The following is a 23,942-nucleotide window of genomic DNA, read 5'->3' on the forward strand; positions in this document are numbered from 1 at the left end:
TCCAACTCTATGATTCTATGAGAAGAAACGCAACATCTGGACCAACATCTAGTCTTTTCCATTTCTTTCTGTTTTGACTACAAATCCCAGGATTCCATTGGAGGGAGCCATAGAATTAAAAGTGTTGGATTGAACAATTCCAGTGGTTCCATTCCTTCCTCTCGGGCAGATCCCAAAGAGTGGTGCTTGGGGACAATTGCTCAGCAAGGAAGGAGCTTAATTGCGGCGTCCCACAAGGCGCCATCATGTCCCCGATGCTTTTCAACATCTACATGAAGCTGCTGGGAGAGATCATCCGGAGGCATGGGGCGGGGTGTTATCAGTACGCTGATGACACCCAGATATACTTCTCCATGTCTCGGTCTTCAGCTTTGACTTCAGATGGCGTCTCGCCTCTCAATGACTGTCTTAAGGCAGTAATGCATTGGATGAGGGAAAACAAATTGAAACTGAATCCAACGGAGGTACTTACGATATCGGCTCCGAACCCAGGTATTGGGATACAACCTCCAGTCCTAGAAGGGGTCACACTCTCCTCAAAGGACTGTGTTCGCAGTCTGGGGGTGCTCCTAGATTCATCGCTTCACATGGCAAATCAGGTGAATGCGACGGTCAGGAGTGCCTGTTATCAGCTCCAGCTGATACGGCAGCTGCGCCCTTTCCTGGAAGTCAGGGACCTTGAGACCGTAGTTCATGCGCTGGTAACCTCACACCTTGATTTCTGTAATGCACTCTACATGGGGCTACCCTCATGCTTGGTCCGGAAACTTCAATTAGTTCAGAACATGGCAGCCAGATTGATCTCTGGTACATCCAGAAGAGACCATATAACACCGATCTTAAGATCACTCCACTGGCTGCCCATCAGTTTCTGGGCCCAGTAGAAGGTTTTGGTTATCCCCTTTAAAGCCCTAAATGGCTTGGGTCCAAATTATCTTCGGGACTGCCTCCTTCCCTATAATCCTTCCCGCACACTTGGATCCACAGGGAAAAATCTGTTGCAGCCTTGTAAAACAAGGCTGTCTCCGACCTCCCAGAGGACCTTCTCAGCTGTTGCTCCCAGATTGTGGAATGGCTGCCGGACGAGATCCGTCATATTACCACTCTGAACTGCTTTTTAAAAGCTATAAAGACGGAGCTCTTCCGGCAGGCCTTTCCGGAATAGTTCTCTGGCCATCAGAAGGAAAATCTAATTGCTGACCTCTGACTTCACCACAGTTATTGTATTGTTTTTAAGTATGTTTTATGTTTTAAATTCTACATTGTTTAATTGTATTTTAACGGGGGTGGGTGGGTTGAGGGTTAGGATTGTATATTTTTAATCTTGTAAGCTGCCCCGATTGCTTTTTGTAGAGAGGTGGGATATAAATAATAATAATAATAATAATAATAATAATAATTATTATTATTATTATTATTAACCCGCTAGGCTAGATACACTCTCAGCTGTTGCTGGCATCAATGGGTAATTCAATAGGCGCACAATGCGTATATTCACACTTCTTAAAAAACAGCTGGCAGACCTCTGTTTACTTCTCCCTGGCACATCAGGAGCATTTTTCTCTCCTCGAACCCAGTCTCTCTTTCCAGCTGCATGAAGGGATCATCTCTGTCCCCTGCCCCAACGTTTTAAAATAAATCCTGGCCTGGATTGAAATGAGACTGGGCTGTTGGAGGCAGCCCCCAAATTTGTTGGTGCCAGGAATTCAGGCAGGCAGGTGCGGTGGGGACCAGCCTGGAAAATGGCCTGGCCCCAAACAACAGAGAAATAGAGGCATTGTCAAGCCTGTTCCATGCCAACACAACATCCTGGCATGCTGGGTGAACTGGTAAAAAAATCCCCTCCATACTGGGTACCGCCATTGGTGTGTCTGTGTTGTGTGCCTTTCAGTCATTCCCAACTTATGGCAACCGTAAGGTGAAGCTATCCTGGGGTTTTCTTGGCAAGTTTCTTCAGAGGAGGTTTGCCATTGCCTTTCTCTGAGGCTGAGAGTGTGTGACTTGCCCAGGGTCATGGCCAAGCTGGGAATCAAATTGTGAATTCTACTCTAAGACTCAAACCACTGTGCCACGCTTTAACTGGCCACCACTATCACTGCCATATCCTTTGACTAATGGCAACCCTATCACAGGGGTTTCATGGCAAGATTGGTTCAGAGGGGGTTTGTGGTTGCTTTCTTCTGAGGCTGAGAGAGTGCCGCATGCTCAAAGATATGAAGTAGGCCTCCATGGCCGAGCGGGGATTTGAACCCTGGTCTCCAGAGTCATAGTCTGATGTGGAAACCGCTTCACCATCTGGCTGTCAAGGAGAATAATCCCAAGGAGGATCTGCTGTTTCATGTTTGTTGCATTAGGATTAAGGAAATGTGGGAGCTTCCAACATCTAACAAGGCTACAGGGACAGATGCATGAGCTGCAGCACCTTGTGTGGTCTTGTGGTTTTGGAAGCATTGGTGGGGTCATCCCATTCCTGAATTGGTTTCCAGAGCCAAACAATGCAAGATTACTCTTTTGGGAAGGATAGGAAACCCTTTCCAGTTAAAAAACAGGTTTTGTTTTATAATGATTGGACTACTGGACTATGACACTGGAGGCCAGGGTTCAGATATCCTCCTTGGCCATGAAAACCCACCAGTTGGCCTTGGCCAAGTCACACTGTCTCATCCTCAGAGGATAGCAAAGGCAAACCACCTCTGAAGAAATTGTGCCAAAAAGACCCCATGATAAGGCTCACCTTGGGGTTGCCATGACTTGGGAACGACTTGAAGGCACACAACAACGTTAGAGCCAGCAAGTTGTATTGCTTTGGACTAGGACTCTAAGAGACCAGGGTTGTACTCCTTGCTCAGCTTGGAAATTCATTGGGTGACCTTAAGCAAGTCACACTCTCTCAGCTTCAGGAGAGAGCAAAAGCAAACCGCCTCTGAAGAAATCTTGGCAAGAAAACCCTTGGGCTCACCATAAGTCAGAAACGACTTGAAGGCACGCAGCCACAACGGAGTGGTGGGTTCCTTCAGCTCAGTGGGCTGGAGAAAATGGCCTTTGCAGATATTTCCAACTCTTGGATTCTGTTTGAAGGTGGCTCAGGGACGTTATGATGTAAAAACGGATATCAATATGGGATATCAATGTTTTAGTCAATCACTGAATCAAATATTGATTGGTGGGAGAGGGGGGCCTAGAAGATAGTTTCAGATGTGGAGCTGATGGGACACCGGTTGAGGGATGATGGATAAAACCCTTGTGGCATCTGATCCGGCGTATAGGGTTGTGTTGCTGGAAGAGGGCTGTCTTCATTAGCATGTGAAAGGCCCTGTAACACTGGGATTTTTGTCGAGGCTGAATGGCGTGAGATATACTGCCTTTTGGGTGCCAGTTCAGGGCCCGCGACTGCTATTTCTTGGTAACAATTAACCTTTCAAAGTCTGCCATCTCCTTTGCTTTTTCATATATATATATTTTCCTGATGCAGCTGCGGATGGCGCGCGTCCCCCCTTTCCACCCCCAAAAATGTGCTGGCTTTTGGCAGTGAGTGCTATCTCCTAGAAACCACAGGATGTGTGCAGATAAAAAGGAGGATCCTTTCTCTTATTCTCTCTTTTTATAATCACAGCTCAATCATGAAGGGGAAAACAGTAATTATGTTTTAATTGAAGGGAATTGTTGGGTCTCCCATTATTAGAAGAAACGAAAGAACGGGAGGGGAGTTCCTCATTGATTTCCCCCCCTTTTCCTCGAATGCTTCGCTGGAAAATTCTTCTTGCTCACGAGTCTGAAATGTGTACCATCTTAGTTGTGCAGCTGCCATTTAATTTCATAAGTCCCCATTTGCATCCCAGCAGAAAGATGGCGCAAGGGACCTCCTGGCACTTTCAAAACTGCCCAGAAAGCAAAATTCAAAGATCCTGGAATCAAAAAAGTCAAACCAAATCAACCAAAGTTGCAAGACGCAAGCAATGTGTTGGTTTAAGTCTGGCCAAAAATGCAGAAAACATTGTGCACCAAGATGCAACATGGCAAGACCCCTGCTAAAGAAATGAAAGAGTGTGAAGAGGCAGAAGGAGGTGGTTTAGGTGCTTTAGAAATAAATAATGTTATAAAATTACAAAAAGTAAACCAGTTTGTATTGTACATCTGCAAGAAGATGATTTTACCTAGGATTGTAAATGCTGACCTGTAGATTGGGCAGCCAGAGTCGATCAATTGATTTATGTCTGCACCCCTCTTTTTCTGACTACTCATTTGGCTATTTTATGTTCTGTTATGTTTTGACCAACCTGGAAGGGAAATGGCATGGAAATTTTGCAATTTGCATGGAGTTGGAATGGATTCTGCCTCTCGTGTTTCAAGACGACTGGAACGTAGTTGGGATGATCCGTTGGATGGGTCAATTTAGAGATTGTGTTTTTCTCTGTGTGTACATGCTTCTACATTTATTAAAAAGTTTTCATATGTGTCTTTGCACCACTGTATGCATTGGAAGGACAGCAGTGAAGGAACTAGATAAGATTGCAAACCATTCACTGGATATCAAGTCAAGATTATCCATTTCCAATTTCTATGTACAGTTGAGAAAACTGGACAGTGAGGATGTCTGATAGGAAGAGCATCACGTTATTTGAAGTATGGTTCTGGAAAATAGTTCTACAGGTACCATGGACCACCATATATATATATATATATATATATATATATATATATATGGTGGTCCATGGTACCTGTAGTCAGGAGGTTCTCCCAAAGTTTGCTTGAAGTGAGAACTCAGGCTTATATATATGGGTTTTAGAGCAAATCAAGCCTGAGTTCTCATTACAAGCAAACTTCTGGAGAACCTCCTGACTACCTGACTTTTTGTATGAATAAAGAAGATTGCCTTTGGTTGCTCAAGCTTAATGGTCCAATTCCTTTGAAGGAGTCTTATACAACTCCATTCATTTCTATTTAAAGGAATGTATCTGCACTTTGATATGCAGAACCATCAAAGATACAACCATCAATGAAGAACCATCAGAGTATAGATGCATTCCTTTCTTCAGAAATTTCTGGCATTGCATGAGAAACTCTCCAAAGAATTGGAGCAAGGCGAACTAGAGTCTATCTTCATTAATTTTATATGTCTTTAACGCATCTAATTAATTTTGTGCTGTCCTTGATAATACAGTTAATGGAATTGTTTGTGTTTTTCAGTGTATCCCTGAAGAAGGCCAACTTTGATAGAGGCCGAAATGCACCGGGCTTTTTAAAACAATGATAAGAAATAAAACAATTGACCACCTATCAATATGGAGCTCTGTCTCCTGCTTTGCTTCCACTCCTGAAAAATTCAAAATGCACAAGACTGTTGAAGGTCTCCCTGGTTTGTAGCCAGCTAATCCATCCTCCGTTCTTTTCCCCTCTAGGATGGGAATCTCAGCTTCTGGAAACGGGTTTTTTAGGGATCTTCCTCTGCCCTTTATGGACGCTTTCCCCATTCCCGAAAAGCACCCCTCCATCCCGCATAGTCATCTGGGCTTATCGGTGGCTTATTTTCAGAATCATGCTTGGAGCGGTAAGTTGCATTTTGTATGTTATTGGTTAAATTTGGTACTTGTCAGCTGTAGATGTAAATCAGATTTTCAAGAAGCCCCTTTCCTGGTTGCTGGAGGTGAGTAAGAATTGCCTTGGGGTGACTTCTTGTTGTGTGCCCTCAAATGGTTTCCAACTTATGGCCCCATTATGGAGTTTCCTTGGCAGGATTTGTTTAGAGGTGGTTTGCCTTTGCTTTACTCTGAGGCTGAGAGTGTGCGACTTAGCCAAGTTCAACTAATGGGTTTTCCATTAATGGTGAGTCAACACATAAATAAATCTAGTGGATACAGTGGCTCTCATTTAGTTGCATTGAGGCCCCTGTGAAATGATTACATTGAACACATCCATTGCAAAACAACAACAACAAAAGTGCAGTTGCATGTGTAACGCTGCATCTGCATTGCAGAAATAATGCAGTTCGACATCGCTATGGAATTCTGGGATTTGTAGTTTGTTGTGGCACCAGAGCGCTCTGACAGAAATAGGTGATGAAACGAGAAATGCCAGGATGCCACAGCATAGAGCCATGGCAGACAAAGCAATGTCAAACTGGATTATTTCTGCAGTGCAGATGGAGCCTGAAGGAGCTTACACAGGTGTAGGATCCTTTCAGGATTCTGGCCACTGCCTTCCTTTTCTTGTCTGGAGGAAGCAACTTGCAAGAATATGAAGAGGAGGAATCCATTAGGCACGATTCACTGCTGTAACGTTAAAATTAGCGTCTCTTGATGGGGAAGAAGCTCTGGGACTCTTTCAAAGCTGACTCGCTTTGGCATCTTTGCTCTTCGTGGATCACGCAGCCCTTGCACCCAAGGGAAGCCTGCTCAAAGCATGTTCGCTGCGAGAGTGTGGCGGTGGTGTGGGAGGTGTAGAATTAAAAGCAAACGGCGATGTGGATTTGCATCTGGACATGGCAGTCGACTGCAGTTTATGTTGACCGCTTGACCATGAAGCCAAATGCAGTAGAGAGCTTCTTCTTTCTTCCTTCTGCTGCTAAATCAAACCCCCGTGAGTTTGTCTGAAGCCTGTTTTGCATCCTGTCAAGTTTGACAGCACTTCAACAACCATGGCTCAAAGCTATGAAATACTGGGATTTGTAGTTTGGTGAGCTGGTCAGCCTTTTTTGTCACAGAGCTCTGGTGCCACAACAAACTGCAAATCCCTGGTTCCATTGCATGGAGCCAAGACAGTTAAAGCCATGTCAAACTGCATTTATACATCGGGAATATACAGTACATGTGTGAACTGTTTTCAGTGTCCCACTCTGCAATGATGGAAATCTGGGGACTGAAGGAAACTTTTTGGAGAGGCAGACTTCTCACTTGTGGGGCAATATCTTCATTTAACAGACACACACCGAGAGCTACAGCCTTGGGTCTCCCTGAGATTATTCTGAATGAAGTTGGCTGCTCCGATCTAATCCTGTTAAGAGCTCATTTTGTAATAAACCACAAGGGAGTTGCACTCCTCTTTTTTAAAGAAAAGAAACCCAGTGGCTTGGAGCCAGCAACTTTAATGGGCAGCCACATCTTCCTCCTTTCTCCATTACGCCTTTGAAAGGGAGAGTAATGATCCCAATTGGTTTTATTGCATTAACATGGGCTGGGTTGGAACATAAAGGCCGCTTTCTTCTTCTTCCTCTTCTTCTTCTTCTCCTTTTTCTCCTTCTTTCCTTTCCTTCACCCCATCCGCCCCCCATGCATTAGAAGTCAGAAGGGACCGACTTCTGGAGCACAACTTCCTGGGAATTTTTGGGAAGCCGATGTTTGCAACCTCTGCACCTCTGACCTCCCAGCTGCAGGCTGCCTCTGCTCCGCATGGATCCCAGACTTGACTTCTGAGCAAACTCCTTTGTGCTTTCTTTCTCATCTCCCTTCATTGGTCCAAGGGAGAGCCCTTTGGCGAGAGGGTTTCTGTGGCTTTCCTTTCTCCCTCTCTCTTCCCCCGCATCCCTGAAAGCAATAGGGTAAAAGGCCACATTGCTAACACACTGAACTTCTTTGAGATGCCTCACGGACTTATTCCTACGCTTCAAAGTCAATCATGCTATGATCCTGTCTTGTTACTTTTCTCTCTGTCTTCTGGAGAAGGACGTTTTCTTGAAAGTATAGATTGGGGTGAGAGAGGGGGAAAGGAAGGGGTGGGAAGGATAACCGAGACACAGTTTTATATGCCTTGGTAACTTCCTGACTAGACTACTGTAAAGCACTGTACTTGGGGCTGCTCTTGAAGATGACTTGGAAACTACAGCTAGTGCAAAAAGTTACTATATACTGGGCCCTTGGTATCTTGCGGGTTTGGTTCCAGGACCCTACTATGGCTACCAAAATCTACGAATGCTCAAGTCCTGTTGTATACAATAGAGCCAGCGGGCATAATGGTTTGAGCATTGGGATACAACTCTGGAGATCAGGGTTCAATCCCCCATTTGGACACAGAAACCCACTGGGTGACTTTAGGTGAGTCACATACTCTCAACCCCAGAAAACCCTATGACAGGGTCGCCTTCGGGTGCTTACCAAGTCGGAAATGGCATGAAGGCACCCAACAACAACAAAGTAAAATGGTGTCCCTTCTATAAAATGGGAAAATCAAGGTTGGCTTTTTTGGAGTTTTTATTTGAATATTTTCAAGGCGTGGATGGTCAGATCTGTGGATGCAGAATCTGTGCATACAGAGGGACCATATCCTGGACACATAACACTGGGCTTAAGGAACTGTACTGGCTCCTGTTTCACTTCTAGGCGGAAATCAAGGTGTTGGCTATGGCATTCAAAGCTCTAAATGGCTTTGGACCTCGGTTCTTGAAGATGTGCCTCTCCCTATATGGACCTGTCCATAGATCTGTTGGAGGATATTCCTCCATGTCCCACCAGAAGGGGCAATATGATGGAGAAAGGACACACAAGAGGGTCATCTTGGCTATGGCATCCCACTTGGGACTCTATCTGCCATTGGTCTTGTCCTGTGGGCAGTGGCATCCCAGATTGGAGACCCTGTTAGCCAGTCACGAGAAGCTGCCATGTTGGCCACAGGATAGTCTGGAGTGGCGATGGTTAAATATTACAGAGGGCCCTTGGTATCTGCTGGGATTTGGTTCCAGGACCCCCCTCCCCGGTAGATACCAAAATCCATGGATGCTCAAGTCCTACTGTATGTAGTGGCCCTTCCACATTTGCTGGGGTTGGGGTGAAGGACCCCCGTGAACATGCAAATAAAAAAGACTACAGTTGGTCCTCTCTTTTCATGGGGATACTCACCACGAAACGGAGACTCTCATATATTCAAGTCTCATAGGCTTGAAAGGGACGCTTGCTCGAGGGCGCGCCCCATTAAAAATAATGGTGGTCACCCCATTATCTAGACCATGGCCCTAGAAATTTGGGAAATGTCGCTTCAAAGCCACTAGTTCTCCATTTTCTTTTCCTTTTCCTTTTAAGCCATTCCTGTTGTCGGTCTGTATCGTTTCTCCTCCCTTTCCGGCACCAACATTTTCGGAATTCCTATTGACCTGAAGGAGAAAAACAAATCTCAAAGATGGCTTTGTTCTTTTGGACACTTGGTGTTGGAGTGGACTCCAAAGCCTTTTCATCGGCATGGTTTAAAAAAGAGAGGGATATTCAACAGATAGAAATAAAGCTATTTATCCTCATGCCCTGTCTCCCCCACCCGACACACACACCTGCAACAATTTTTGTCGGGTACTTCCAAAAGAAAAGCAGCAGAAGGAAGGTATGAATGCGGATCACACCGGCTTAGAGTGTGAATGGCATTTTAATGATTTGGGATTTACCATTGCGAAGGGAGGCTGTTGAGGTGTGTGTGTGTGTGTTTTTGTAGGGGAAACAGGTCGTATAAGATAAAAAAGAAATGGGTTTTGCTTGACAGGAGGATATGAATTAAAATTTTATTTTGATGCTTGCTTGCCTGTTTTAGAAATGGCACCAAAGTATAGTGCGTCCACATCATATGCGGGTACATTATACGCTGTTTTCAGCATACACTGAAAGCAGCGCCGCTTCTTCCGGCACCGCGTGCTGGAAGAAACAATGGCGCCAGCGGAGTGCGTGCGCCGCCACCACCGTGTGCCACTGCGAGCATGAGCCCCATTTTTGTTTTATGTGGGGGGTCTGGAATGAATCCCCCAATAAAACAAGGGCGCACTGTATAACCGAGAAATGTTTTTTTTTTAATGGACTTGAAAGCAAGGGAGAAGGAATCCTACTGGTGTCACATCCTTTCCTTCCTCCTCTTTACTATTTTATTCATTTAAATCCCACTTTCCTCCTAATAACAGGACTCAAGGCAGCTATCAATGTATTGGAAACAATACAAATTTAAAAACGATACACAAAGCAATAGCAACAACAGCAACAATTAATTTGATTTCTTACCTGCCTCTCTCCAAGATTCAAGGCGGGGTGTGACATAGATTAAAATACCTAAAACCAGTTAAACACATTGGCATAGGACACATTAAAACCGCCCGGCACAAAATTAAAAATTAATACAAGTATAAGATTTAAAAAACAAGCAATTTATAAAGTTAAAACATTTATAAGTTCCTTTATGGATGTCCATTTTTGGCCATTGGATAGCAAATATATTCTGTTCATTATCATGTGTTTGGAGTCTTCCAAGGGTAACCTTTCATTCTTTTAAAATTTTCTTGGAAAACGTCACATCTTATGAAATTTTCACTTTAACCGTATGAAAGTGTGCATATGTGAACATATGTGCGTATGTAATTTAAAGGTCTAATTTTAATTTTGCTAGTTGCTTATGTCATGACCATTGCCTTCACATTCAGTGCTATACAGGAATTAGGATTTATGAATAACGTTAGTACAAAAAATATCCCTAAGGTTTCCTGTATCATTTGGTATGGGAGGAGATCAATGCAGAGGGGTGGCACCATGCGTTACCACATTGCGTGATGCCATCCCTAATGATGCCATTGAATACAAGTTTAATATATGCTAGGTATCTATTGTAGGTTTTATAACCTTCATTTCAATCTGTGTTGTCCAATATTTGCCAGTGCTTAGAGCCACTCGCAATAAATGTGGGACTTGCGCATTGTGCTCACCGCCCCTGAGAAAGCAGAAGGCCAGTCTTGAGTTTCCCATTGTGTAGTCTTTTCTCATGGTTTTTAAATGGCAGGTGTGTATGGACAGCTGGGTCTTTGAAAAATAACTTGGGAAGGTGATGCTGGCTGCAAAGTCGGTGCAGAAGGCCAGGATCCCAGGATCCCTTTGACCTTTGAGCCTTCATTCCCTTCTTTACTTCCTTTAAAAGAGCATGAAAAGAGCATGGCCCAAATCTTCCAGCTGGCCTTGGTCAGGTGTTTTGGGGAGGCGAAGGGTGAGCAAAATTTAAATCTAAATATTTTTGAGTACCCATAGCAGAAGATATACCAAGCTTGGAATTTACACGTCAACAAGAAATGTTGTTAGTGACATTCCACTGCTTTCATATATCTAAATGTGGTATTAATATTTCCAAATAAATAATGGTTTTTGTTTGGGTTGGGTCTCCATTCCCCGGATTTCCAAAATCTGAAATATTCCAAAAGCTGGCACTTTTTTCACGGGTGGCTGAGATAGTGACACTTTTGCTTCCTGGTGGTCTGGCATATACGAAATGGGTTTCATGCACAAGATTATGAAAAATGTTGTATAAAATTACCCCCAGGCTATTTGTATGAAGTGTATATGAACGTAAATGAATTTTGTGTTCAGACTTGGGTCACATCTCCAAGTCTGCAAATGCAAATACATTCGGCCCTCCATATCCACAGATTCCTTGTCCATGGATTCAAGCATCAACAGTTTAAAAATATTCAATATCTCTCTCTCTCTCTCTCTCTCTCTCTCTCTATATATATATATATATATATATATATATATATATAAAAATCAAACCTTGATTTTGCCATTTTATATAAGGGACACCATGCTACCACACCATTCTATCTAATAGTTCTTGACCATCCAACTGTACAAGTATTCTGAAATCCCAAAAATTAAAATCCAAATCCAACATTTGTGGTTCCAAGTATTTCAGATAAGGGAGATTCAACCTTTTGTTGAATGAGGGTTTCAACCTGGAGGAGCAGGGCTACCATGTCCCCCATCTCCAGGTGACATGTGAATGCTTGCATTTGACTACTACTTGTAGTAGTCCCTCTGCATTAGGATGGATTTAGGTTGGTTTAGGATTCTCCTTTGCATGGAGACATTCTCTGAATGGGGTGGGGATCATGCAATCCTCCAGATGCTGTTGGATTGCAGGTCCCAGCAGCTCCATGGCCACCATAGCCAGTAGTGATTGATGCTAGAAGTTATAGTCCATCAGTATCCAAGAAAATGCCCAGAAAACCCTGTGATAGGTTTGCCTTAGGGTCGCCATAAGTTGGAAACAACTTGAAGGTACACAACAACAACAACAACAACAACATGCATTTAAGGGGTATAAATGCTCTATGCATGTGTGTATATGTATGTGTATATGTTTAGCCTGGAGAAGATAGATAAATGTTTCTGATTGCTATTTTGAGATATCTGAAAAGCTGTAATCACATGGAAGATGGAAGAAGTCTCCTGGACCAGGAACCTTGGCTTCAGATTGCCAAACTGTAGATTGTGATTTTCGTCCTGATGGTGAAAGGTGTTTGATGGTGGAAGAATCTAGATTGTGGACTCTCAGTCTTTGGAGTTTTGAAAAGAGATTTTGGAGAGCTACCTTTGTAAGACGCTTTTACTGTGAATTTGTGCACTGACAAAGGGTTGGACTAGATGACCCTTGGGTTCCTTCCAACTCCATGATCCACTGCAAACAACACAATGACGCAGAACCACCAGTTTTTCACAGAGGAGCCCATTTCTTCCTTCTAAGGGACTTTGCCAGCAAGTTGCACACAACCTAACTGTCAAGTTGAACGGGGAACAGGATAATTTGCAAAATGTGTTTGCTTATCCAGAATCTATTTGAATCTGAGGCAAAGTAGCTCCCTGGTTTACAGTAAAGGAACTCTGTTGTTCCAATTTTTTTTTGCATACAGTCCTTGAACGAAGCTAAATGGTGCAGAGGAACAGAAAAGGCTTGGCCTTACAGTATTTTAAGAGACTCAACCATAACCAAGATATTGGAATATCAAAGTATATTAGCCTCTAGTTTTACAATGTGGAAGAGTGCACAGCTTTGTGCGTTTGTGGCTGCATCTGCACTGCAGAAATGATGCAGTTTCACACCACTTTAACCGCCATGGCTCAATGCTATGGAATCCTGGGATTTGTAGTTTGCTGTGGCACCAGAGCTGTCTGAGAGAGAAGGCTGATAACATTGCAGTATAGTAAATAAGAAGTATTGACTCTTATAGAGACACTGCAATAGACAGGCAGGGAATAAAGTATTGTGCGTTGTTTTGGGGTTTTCAAAGTATTCTGTCAGACTGGGCATTTGTGCAGTTGGAAAATCTGTTTTTTATATATATAGAAAAGCCTTCTTGCATAAAAGCAAATATATGATAACCATTAGGCAAAATGACCAAAGCAACCAAATGGAGACATATATTTTGCTGGAAGATGGAAAGGTCTCCTTTGCTGGAGGTATTTTAAGTCAGCTCTGAGCAGTTCTCTTGCAAAACTTCACTGAGCAGGAGTGGGGCTGTGGATGATGGGGATTGCAGTCGAACATATCTGGAAGGCACCAGGTTGCAGGGGGGGATCACTGGATTAACTTGCTTTGAATTTACAAGGCTTTTTATGGGGCAAATAGTGCAGTCAGGAGCCACAGGGAACACACCAAGGTTAGCAAACGGTGATGTGCCTCATACCCACAGAAGCAAGCCGAAAGGGTTGCAAATAGAAACAGTGAAGAGCTGAGAATGAAACAAAGGCCAGAAATGCATATTTGGCTGTGTGTAAAATTCTTGTCAGAGCTGTGATGGAAATTTTCATCTCATTCCTTGACAGGGCTTGATTAAAATCCGAGGCGATCGCTGCTGGAGAGATCTGACGTGCATGAACTACCATTATGAGGTGAGCCACCCAGGGAAGCCGTCTTCTGCTTTGTCTCTGCCTCGGTTTGTGATTGACGGGCTCATTACTGGCACTTGCTGAACCCCAGATCGATGCAGTGGGCACAGCCACCTGGCAAATGCCATTTACGTTTCCCCCTTGCGTTCTCTTCCGCGTGCGCAAGCCGTCTCTTCTTTCTTTCATTTCCACTGGGAGGTGACCCAGTGCATGCATTGACATTGCACAGTTAAAGCAGGCTGCATCCTACAGAAGCCTGGGATATGTCACCATCATCATCATTATCATTATTATGAAATCTGCTTCCCCCCCAAAAAAAATTGGGACCCCAAGCTGCTTACAGATTGTACACAATGCAATTAAAAGCATACAACAGTGGGCATTAAAATGGAATTAAACTAGTGCAGTGGGCCCTTCCCTTATGCGGGGGCATCTGTTCCGGACCCCTCCCCGCAGAAGGGAAACACCACATATGGTGGAGCCCCATTAAAAACAATGTGCCACGGCACACGCACCATTGCTATTTCCTGCGTGGCTTTCAGCGTATGCTGAAAGCTGCGTATGGTGTGCCCGCGTATAGTATGGACACATTGTATAGTATTTATAAATTAAATAATTATAGTATTTAAGATGCATCGCTCCTTCAAAGAAAAAAAATGCAATTTAAAAGATTTTTTTTTTTAAAAATAGATGGTTTGGTGAGGATCTTAGCAGTTACCTGTTCAATTGCTCAAATCCTACAGCATCCCGGGGATACGCAGTTTGGCGTGGGACTTGGAGTTGCATACTTGATTGCTTTAATCCAACAGCATCCTGGGTTGTGTAGTTTGCTATGGGACTTTTGAGTTACACACTCCAACTGATATAATCCTACAGAGTCTTGCAGTGTGTGGTTTGGTGAGGGAGTTGGAGTTACTTGCTGGATTGCTCTGATCCTGCACTGTCCTTGGACATCAGTATGCAGAGGGATCTTGTTGCACCTTTGAGACTCACCTGAGCAAAAGGGGTTGTAGCATAAGCTTTTGTAGATTTTGTCTGTTTCCTTAGATACTGTATACCAAGTCTACGAAAACTTGTGCTATAACATCATTTACACAAAGGGGCTACAAGAGCCCTTTGTGTACTGATATTTCAGACTAAAACAACTATGGTCATCTGTCGGGGGTGCTTTCATTGTGAGTTCCTGCATGGCAGAATGGGGTTGGACTGGATGGCCCTTTGGGGTATCTCCCAATTCTAGGATTCTGTGATTCTATGATTTCCTGGGATAGTGAGAGACTTTGAATTACTTGCTTGATTGCTATAACACTACAGATTGCTGAACACTCCTCCCTTGGAGGTTTTAAAACAAAGAATAGATGCCCAGGTCTTAAAGATGCAGATGCTTCAAGTGCTGCATTTCTGCACAGGCAGAAGCTTTGAGCTGGGATCTTTTCCAACAACTCTTCCAATGATTCTAGAAATATATTTGTTGTTATATGAAATATATATGCTGGCGAAACGTCAGGAATAAACTCTTCTAGAACATGGCCACGTAGCCCGAAAAACCCACAAAAAACTATGGATGCCAGCCACGAAAGCCTTCGACTTCATATTTGTTGTTTGTTGGTAACTGCCCTTGAGTTGATCTTGACTTATGGCGACCCTATGGATGAGACATCTCCAATACCCTCTGTCCTCCACTCTCTCTCTCTCTCTCTCTCTCTCTCTCTATATATATATATATATATACACTCTTACCCCGGGATACGAATGCGCCGCGATACGAAATTTCCGGGTTACGAAAAAAAAATAATAAAAAATATTTCCGGGTTACGAAGGTTATTCCGGGTTGCGAATAAAATTTTGGTGCTTTTCGGCGCTATTTTGCACGGAATCGCGGCTTTTCCCCATTAGCGCCTATGGCTTTTTCGGCTTACGAAGCCTTCCGGGTTACGAAAATGGCGGCGGAACGAATTAATTTCGTAACCCGGGGGCCGAGTGTATATGAAAATTTTCCTTCCACTTTCCCCCATGTCGCATTTTCAGGATGTGTTTTGGAACAAAAACCTGCTGAATAGCGTGGCCAAAACATAAATGAGTGGAAAGGGTTTGGTTTGGTTTGGTTCTAAGTCCAAGCGAGAGGCCAAGCCTCCAAGTAAACTGGGCAAGACACTGATATAGAGGAAACACAAGGCCTTTTTGCAGAATAGGCAGTGGAGGAAGCAGAATCTTTCAGTAGAGCTGGTTGTGTTTTGAGAAACAAATAGTGCAGGAAAAATTCACAGTACGTCAGAGGTGGGCAACTGCCCTGCTCTCAACCTTGAATCCGTACAACCAGGGGATCAGCCCCCAAATTATTTGCTGCTCCTAATGGTAGTAGTAATAATAATAGGCCTAAACCCAGTTGCTAGTCCAAAGGAGAATTGACCCGTGGAACGAACGGGATTTGCAGAGAGTGTTCAGTTACCGTTCAGCAATCAATTGCATGACTTGGTGAGGCTGGCCGTTGGATTTCGGCCATAATAATAATGCAGTAGCTGACAATTCACATCATCAGGGCTGTGTTAGGATAGAGGCAAGCAGGGCTAGGCAGACTGGGTTATTTTCCGAGGGCAGGGAATGTGATGGTCTGGTGATGATGTAGGATTTGCGTCTTAAGCCAGACTTTTGCAAAGAGGACGCGGAAGGAGGTGGGGTGGGTTGCAAACAGTGGATTGGTTGCAAAGTATTCCTTCATCCAACATACAGCTGTGCCAAGCTGGAAGGCAAGCGCCTCTTTTCGCCTCAAAATGGAACTATATATATATATATATATATATATATATATATATATATATATATTCCTCCCGGAGGAAAACCATGAGCCAAATATTTAATAGTATTTTGTGTGCATGTGTATAGATGGACACTGTAATCTAAGAGATTGTTTAATGGTGGGTTTTTTTTAGACATGGCATATTTGTCTGTCTGTAATCTTATCCTCACTGCAGAAATAATGCAGTTTGACCCCACATTAACTGTTATGGCTTAATGCTATGGAATTCTGGATTTTGTAGTTCGTAGAGTTGAGATATTCGTCCTTCTCTGACAGAGAGCTGTAATGCCACAACAAACGACACATCCCAGGATTTGATAGCATTGAGCCATGGCAGTTAAAGGGTGTCATACTGCATTATTTCTGCGGTGCAGACATAGCCCATGTTTCATGTGTGTGTCCAGGAGATCAAAATGATCCCTACATAAATATGGGGCTGCTGAAACATGGATGTCAGCAAACAGCTTTAGATCCCTCTGTATTCCCTCTCTCTATATGTATGTGTCTTCAAGTCACCCATGGACGTATGGCGACCCCATGAATTTCATAGGGTTTGCTTATGCAAGGAATACTCAGAGGTGGCTTTTTGCCAGTTCCTTCCTCTGAAATATAGCCTCCAACACCTGCAATTTGTTTGTGGCTTTCCATCCAAGTACTAACCAAGGCTGATCCTGCATCTGGTTATATAACCAGAGCCATGCGTTCCCAAAATATGCCCATTCAACCTGTGCTTAAAGACTGCCAAAGATGGGGAATTAACTCCAACCCTGTTCAAATCTCCCCTTTCCTCCCATTATATTTCACTTGTATTTCTTTGATATATATATATATATATATATATATATATATATATGGTAAAACCATAGCTGGAAGAATCCCGCAGGACATGTAACTCTCTGAGCCTGTCCCGGGAGTTTCCTTTGCACCCGTCGGGAAAGAGAACATTTCCCCCTCTCCTGCGCTTGACATCCCGAGGAGCGCATGTCAATCAGAAAGCCTTCATGCATTGGTAATGTGCCAGTTTGTATTTTCAGGGGTAACATGACTCTCCATTCTGGATTCTTTTCCATTTTTTAAAAAAGGGGGGATTTGTATTGAGTCTTGAAAAAGCTTCCTGTAAGGCGATCGGATTTCATCTCTCCATTGCTCCTGGACTCTCTCGCAGGAGACCACCCAGAGACCCTCCTCAACTCCCCTGAAACTATCCCCCTCCCTAGTTTTCGTCTACTTACTCTCTTTTTCCTCCCTGATCTCACTTCTAATCAGGTTAATCCTTCCAGCCATCTAACCAGCTCTCCACAGTGACCTGTTAAGAGGCTTTGAGCCCATTGACTAACATGCTAAACAGGTGTGGAATTGCAAGAACCACATCTTGTCTAGAGCCTCCGTGTCCATTTTGTGACCTTCCCCCCTTCTAAATATTGCATCTGATTTTGGCTTGTCAATGCAAACTCGACTGGGAAAGAACAGTTGGCTCCAGTCTCACCAGACCTTCATCCCAGTATGCAATGCTAGGTGTCCTCCAGTTCTTGCATTCTCACCAGTGATCCATTCCACTTCCAATCTCCCGTCCTGTCTGTATTGGCCAGGTTACTCCAGGGAATCCCCGCTGAGTCTTGGGTTAATCCCACACTCTCAGCTTCAGAGGATGGCCATGGTGAACCTCCACTGAAGAAACTTGCCCAAACCCCTTGTGATAGGTAGGCGTTAGGGTCACCATCAGTCGGAAACAACTTGAAGGCATACAACAACAACAAGAGGGTTTGGAGCTGAATGGCCCAAGCATAAACAGTTTGCTCCAGACTCAGAGATTGGGCCTTCCATCATTCGGTCTCTCTGACAATAGGATGGAAGAGGCCAACATCTTGGCATTGAGTCCTTTCCATGTCTGTACATGCCTTCAAGTTGTGACCCCATGAATTTTACAGGGTTTTCTTAGGCAAGGAATCCTCAAAGGTGGTTTTGCCAGTTCCTTCCTCGGATAGGAAATTGGCCCAAATAGGAAGTTGACAGCAATTTTACTCCATAGTGGATGTGCCACCTTCTTGATTTGGTCATGGCTAAAAGTTTGTTTTTTTTAACCCAAGGGAACCAGTTCAAGGTATTTGGTGGTTGAACTGGTGACAGATAGCACACCAATGTCAATCTGGTTGATTATTATTTTACTTGGACATCTTTTCTTTACCAAACCTAAGGAGACAGAAAAAGAGTGTGAACCTCCACACAGCCTCCTGTGTGAGAAGCTGGGCACGGTTGTTTGCCCGCCACACAGTCTTTCATACTTGGTGTCTGGCTTGCACTCAGAAGGGTGTGTCTACTAAACTGGTTCAACAGTGTACCCATACAGTCGCCCGTTTAACCACACAGTCTGATGCCCGTTGGCTCTTGGTGTGTGATACGATTCCATTTTCCACTTGCTATGAGTCAGACAAGACCAAACTACCCTGGGATGAGAGATCTTCCTTAAGAAGATGAAAGCTTTATGATGGCTAAAATGGCAGAAAGGTTCATCTGGTCTGAGGTGGCCATGGGCTTGCTAGCAGTCTCCAAGATGTATGGCTGTTTCTGGAGAGGATCCGTGGTTAACCCAACTTTTCTCCAAAGGGATCAAGTTGGGGACAATCCTGAGGTTTCCAGGAAATCCCAAACAGAGTCTGGGCAACCAGCCAAAGGGCGATTGCTACACAGTTGATAGAGACTATTGAGCAAGCCGATTCATAGAGCAGCTTACAGTTCAGCATTTAAACTAAAACCTTGAGTCCCAAATAGAGTTTATTCACAAGTGTCAGGTCCAGCAAGAGAGTTCCTCAATGTCCAAATCAGGTAAATGATACCCAGAGTCCACAAACACAATCCAGGTCAGAGACAGAGTTCAAGATCACAGTGAGGAGCCAGGTAGGTCAGATAATCTCCGCCAACTTCTGGAGGGCAGGGCTGGGAATTTATAGAGCAGAAGCTCAATGCAGCTGCTGCATAATGGATTGCTGCTTCCTATACATCCTCTGATACCTTCCCAATCCTTCCCTTTGTTGTCTCCCTTCAGCAAAGGTAGGTAGGTAGGTAGGGATAAGTTGCCTTTTGTATCTGAATGGGCAACAGGACTATCTGCCAGAGCTGGTCCTGCACTCTTGTCTGTCTCTGAGATGTGAGGCTCTGGAACTACCTTCTGCTCTGGTTCAGCAGCAGGTCCACCGCTTCCATCTCTGAGTCAGAGTCTGTGGCCATGTTTTGGAAGAGGACATGACACCAAGTGCCAGCAATTATTTTTGCTAGCTGGATCATGTCTAGTGTGGTGGATCTAGATGTCCACATGCCAAGAGCTTCAGACTCTGGGTCAAGAGTCCATGCCCAAGTTCTGGAAGTAGGGCATGACACTAAGTTGCATCAGTTCTTTTTGCCATGTGGACAGCTGGATCGTGTCCAGTTTGGTGGATCTAGTTGCCCACATGCCAAGAGCTTCAGTCTGTGAGTCAAGAGTCCATGTCCAGGTTCATGACACCAAGTGCCTGTAGTTATTTTTGCCATGTGGATAGCTGGATAGTGTCCAGTTTGGTTGATCTACTTGCCCACATGCCAAGACCCGTGCCATTCCTTTTACCCTGCTCTGAGCAAAACAAGGGAGGGGGAGGGATCCCCTTCGGGATCCACCACTGCCCCAACCATTATACCACGCTGCCCTAGGACCCATTTATTTGTCACTTTTTGGAAGTCCATGGTATCTGCAGAACTCTCCTCCAATACCACATTTCAAATGAAACTAAGTGTGCGCCTATCTGGATGCAACCTGCCAAGTTTCTTTCTTTCTTTCCCTCCCAAATGCGATATAAAAAAGGGACTCTGTCCTTTTAATTTTTCCTTATAGGATGGAGATTTTCAGGATTCTGGTGGCGCAGTTGGCAACCACAGTGGGAGATACAAGGGGGGGAAAGAGAGATATCTGTTAATTAATGTTCCGCAAAGAGGTCGATCCACGGGAGGGAGGACCTGGAGCTGGCAAAGGGGCAGAAGAAGGGTTGTCAGGTGTCGTGATTGGCACATCCATCAAAGAGATGGTAGGTGGCAGAATCGTCTTTTAACATATTGATGGGATGGAGTAGGAGAGAGGAGCTGTGGGTGGCAGAAAATCTGTTTGATTCTTGTGGGAGATATATATATATATATATATATATATATATTACAAATATGAACTCATGCTTAACTCTTTTTTGAAAGCACTTGTTCCTTCTTCTCAATAATAATAATAATAATAATAATAATAATAATAATTTCCTTCGCACTGCCCATAAACAATGCTTTATATTTTGACTGATCTTTCAATGCAGAGTTTTATGTTTTTGGCTAAACGTTTGGAAATTAACTCTTCTTCACATATGTTTGTTCTCCTTCCTCTCTTGGTGTAACGTCTGCGGCTTTTATCCTCCGCTTGTGCAGATTGTAACTGCTTTTTGCAAATGAGGATGATGATGATTTTAAAAAGAAGGCACTGCGAAGGTGGGTGATGTTAAAAGTTTCCACCCGAACGGGTTAAGTGAAGTTTTGTTCCCTTTAGAAGAGTCCTGCGTGCCAACCCAGCTTTTAATCTAGGAGTATAAATCACTTTCCAGTCTTATTATTGGTAAAATCCTCCAGGCTTTGGAAAGGCACAAAAGGAGCCTTTGTCCTTTTATTAATTTAATTTATAGGTTTGAGAAATTTCGAATCGGTGGTTAGCAAAAGCTGATTTGCGCTCTGCTCTGAGCGCGGTTGGTTTGGATGCGCAGCTTGGCCTGCGGAGTCTGATACGGAGTAAGGAAACGTCTGTTGGTTTATTATAAAATGCACATGCTCACACAGCCAGGGATTCCCAAACTTTTTACCAGGGCACGCCAGTGTTACAGTCAGCCCTCCTTATCCATGGATTGTGCATCTGCAGATTCAACCATCCACAGCTAGAAAATAGGTTTTGGTGTCAAATGCTAATGCACATTATTGCTATTAGATATAGTTTATTGGTGGTCAGTGATGCAGCAAGTGATCTTCCGCAGAGAAGTATCCCATTCAAACCTTTCATGAATGGCGTTCCGCAAGCCCTTAAAGCCAATGGCAGACCTGGGTACCTAAACAATTACTTCTACCCAGACTACCCCCAGCTGGCAACCTAATTCCCCATTGCTGATTCACCCTGTAAGACAAACTTAGAAATATCCATATGATCTGCTTATCTTGTGCCAAATGTGGAATAGCCAACATTACATCTACATCTTCTTAGGCTGCATCAACACTGTGGAGTTAATGCATTTTGGCACTGCTTTAACTGCCATGGCTCAATGCTATGGAATACCAGAATTTGTAGTTTTGTGGCATATTCAGCCTCCTCTGTTAGTGAGATCTGGTGCCACAACAAATGACACATCCCAGGATTGCGCGTCAGTTAAAGCAATATCAAAATGCATTAGTTCTACAGTGTGGATGTAGCCTGAGCGACTGAAATTAAACCAGAGTGTTTGTGTAGAGAGAAATGGCTGTGGAGAAGAAGAGGCCTTATAGTCCAGGGAAAAGTTGCCCTGTGTGTTCGTGTGATTGTTGTTGCTGTTGTTGCTGTTGTGTGCTTTCAAGTCATTTCCAACATATGGTGACCCTAAGCTGAACCTATCATAGAGTTTTCTTGGCATGTTTCTTCAGAGGGGGTTTGCCATTGCCATCCTCTGAGGCTGAGAGAATGTGACTTGCCCAAGGTCACGCGTGGGTTACCATGGCTTAGCGGGGATTCGAACCCAGATCTCCAGGGTCATAGTCCATTCAAACCACTGCACCATGCTGGCACCATTTATTCGTGTGTGCTACCATTGCCATTTCTCACAAGAGGTCTCCGTCTCTCAGTGCTGCAAACGGAGTTTCTCATCACGTGTGTTGCCTGAAGCGGATTTTTGGAAATCTCCTGCCAGGATTTTGAAGCATTATAGAAGCACACTTCCCTGGGAGACCCTTTTCTTGGGGGCATTTGTGGGCCCTTTTTATCAGGTCGCCTGACACAGGCGTATGGTATCGATTTGATTTACCAGTTCAAGATGTTTCTGCCTCTCTTTCTACGCTTCTTCCCCACCTCCTGAAATCGTATAGGTTGTCTCTTAGGATGTCAGTGGGCCTGGGGGGGATTCAAGGAGATGGTTCAGGAATGTCTTATTATTCCACCGGCATTTCTAAAACATTTCAGCCCATACTGTGAGGACTAAAGGTATGGATCCTGTTGGGTTTGGATGGCTTACACTCAATTCTGTCATAGAACAAAGGATTCCCCCCCACACACACTTCTTCATATTCTCTTTATGAGACTGTGGAGTAATAGAGTCCCATCAAATACAATGGAATAATAAAATGATGTCCCATATATAAAGTAGCTTGCTTTTTGGGATATATATACAGTGGGCTCTTGGTTATCTGCTGAGGTTTGGTTCAAAGACCCAAGATGTGTGGATGCTCAAGTCCCATGAAATACAGTGGCATAGTAAAATGGTGTCCCTTATATAAAATGGCAAAACCATGGTTTGCTTTTTGGAAATTATATCTTTTAGAAAGCATTTTCAAGCTATAGATGCTTGGATCTGCGGATAAAAATAATTCATGAATATTTTTTTGAATATTTTCAAGCTGTGGGTGGTTGACTCTGTGGATGAAGAATCTATAGATATGGAAGGCCAGCTGTACAAATGGATCAGCGTTGCTATCCGTATACTTCTGGTTTGCTGCTTCCTTGGGCCTGATGGGAAGGTGGAATATTAATATTTAATAATAAACGGCAAATACTTGGAGAACCTTGTAGACGCCTTGCTTTAATCGGAGCCAAACGGTGCTACTGTTTCTTCAGAGGGCAGCCACCAGGCTTGTTCTGTGATCTGTGGGTGCCCAGTTTGGGTGCCCTTTTGAGCGGAAGCTCTCTTCCTCTTGGGTCTTCTGCTGTTTTCTCTGGTGAAATGAAACAGTACCAGCCCTCGGATCTCTTCTGAGGCAGACGGAAAAGGCACGGCTCCAAATAAGCCAGTGTCACAAGATCTTTTTCTGATAATGGAGATGGCCAAGTGAATTCGTCACGGCGAGGGGTATGCACGGCTCTCTTGGTGCTAGAGAAGAAGGCTCCTTTTGTCCAAGGGAGCTGGAGGCAGTTGGCGCAGGAACCGCACATGACTTACCTAAGGGCAAGACGGAAAGGAGAAGAGGAGGACATTTGCCCCCATCCTTCCTGGCTTTCGCACACAGGCCTTTCCCTCCCCTTCGTCTGTCTTTGACTGTTGGAAAATTCAAGAAGACACATTTCTTTCTGCCCACATTTGTTATAAGCATTTCCTCCTTGCAAGGGCGTTTCTCTCCATCAGTGTTGGAGGAATAATCAAGTTATGTCCATACTGTTCTTTGGCCTAGTGGACCAAAGCAAGAACACCCCTCCTGAATGCAGAGGTTTTGTGTGTTGTAACTGGAAAGGCTGCCCCTTGTGTCTTTTTATAGGTGAGCAAGTGCGCATGCACAGAAAGTAAGGGGAAAACTTAATGACAGACATTGCTTGA

The 23,942-nt window shown here is 44.0% G+C and overlaps 1 protein-coding gene across 1 annotated transcript in view; it reads left to right on the forward strand.

The window, feature by feature from the left end:
- Positions 1-23,942, forward strand: part of LOC149306226 (lipase maturation factor 1-like) — a 92,701-nt gene that overhangs the window by 23,475 nt on the left and 45,284 nt on the right. The window contains exons 2-3 of the mRNA XM_089539995.1: positions 5,400-5,548; positions 13,545-13,610. Coding sequence (XP_089396121.1) covers positions 5,400-5,548; positions 13,545-13,610 — 215 coding nt within the window. The remainder of the gene's footprint in view (positions 1-5,399; positions 5,549-13,544; positions 13,611-23,942) is intronic.

The sequence above is a fragment of the Sceloporus occidentalis genome, unplaced genomic scaffold, assembly GCF_023333645.1.
Source record: "Sceloporus occidentalis isolate IW3139 unplaced genomic scaffold, rSceOcc1.0.p SCAF_10, whole genome shotgun sequence".
Classification (NCBI taxonomy): domain Eukaryota; kingdom Metazoa; phylum Chordata; class Lepidosauria; order Squamata; family Phrynosomatidae; genus Sceloporus; species Sceloporus occidentalis.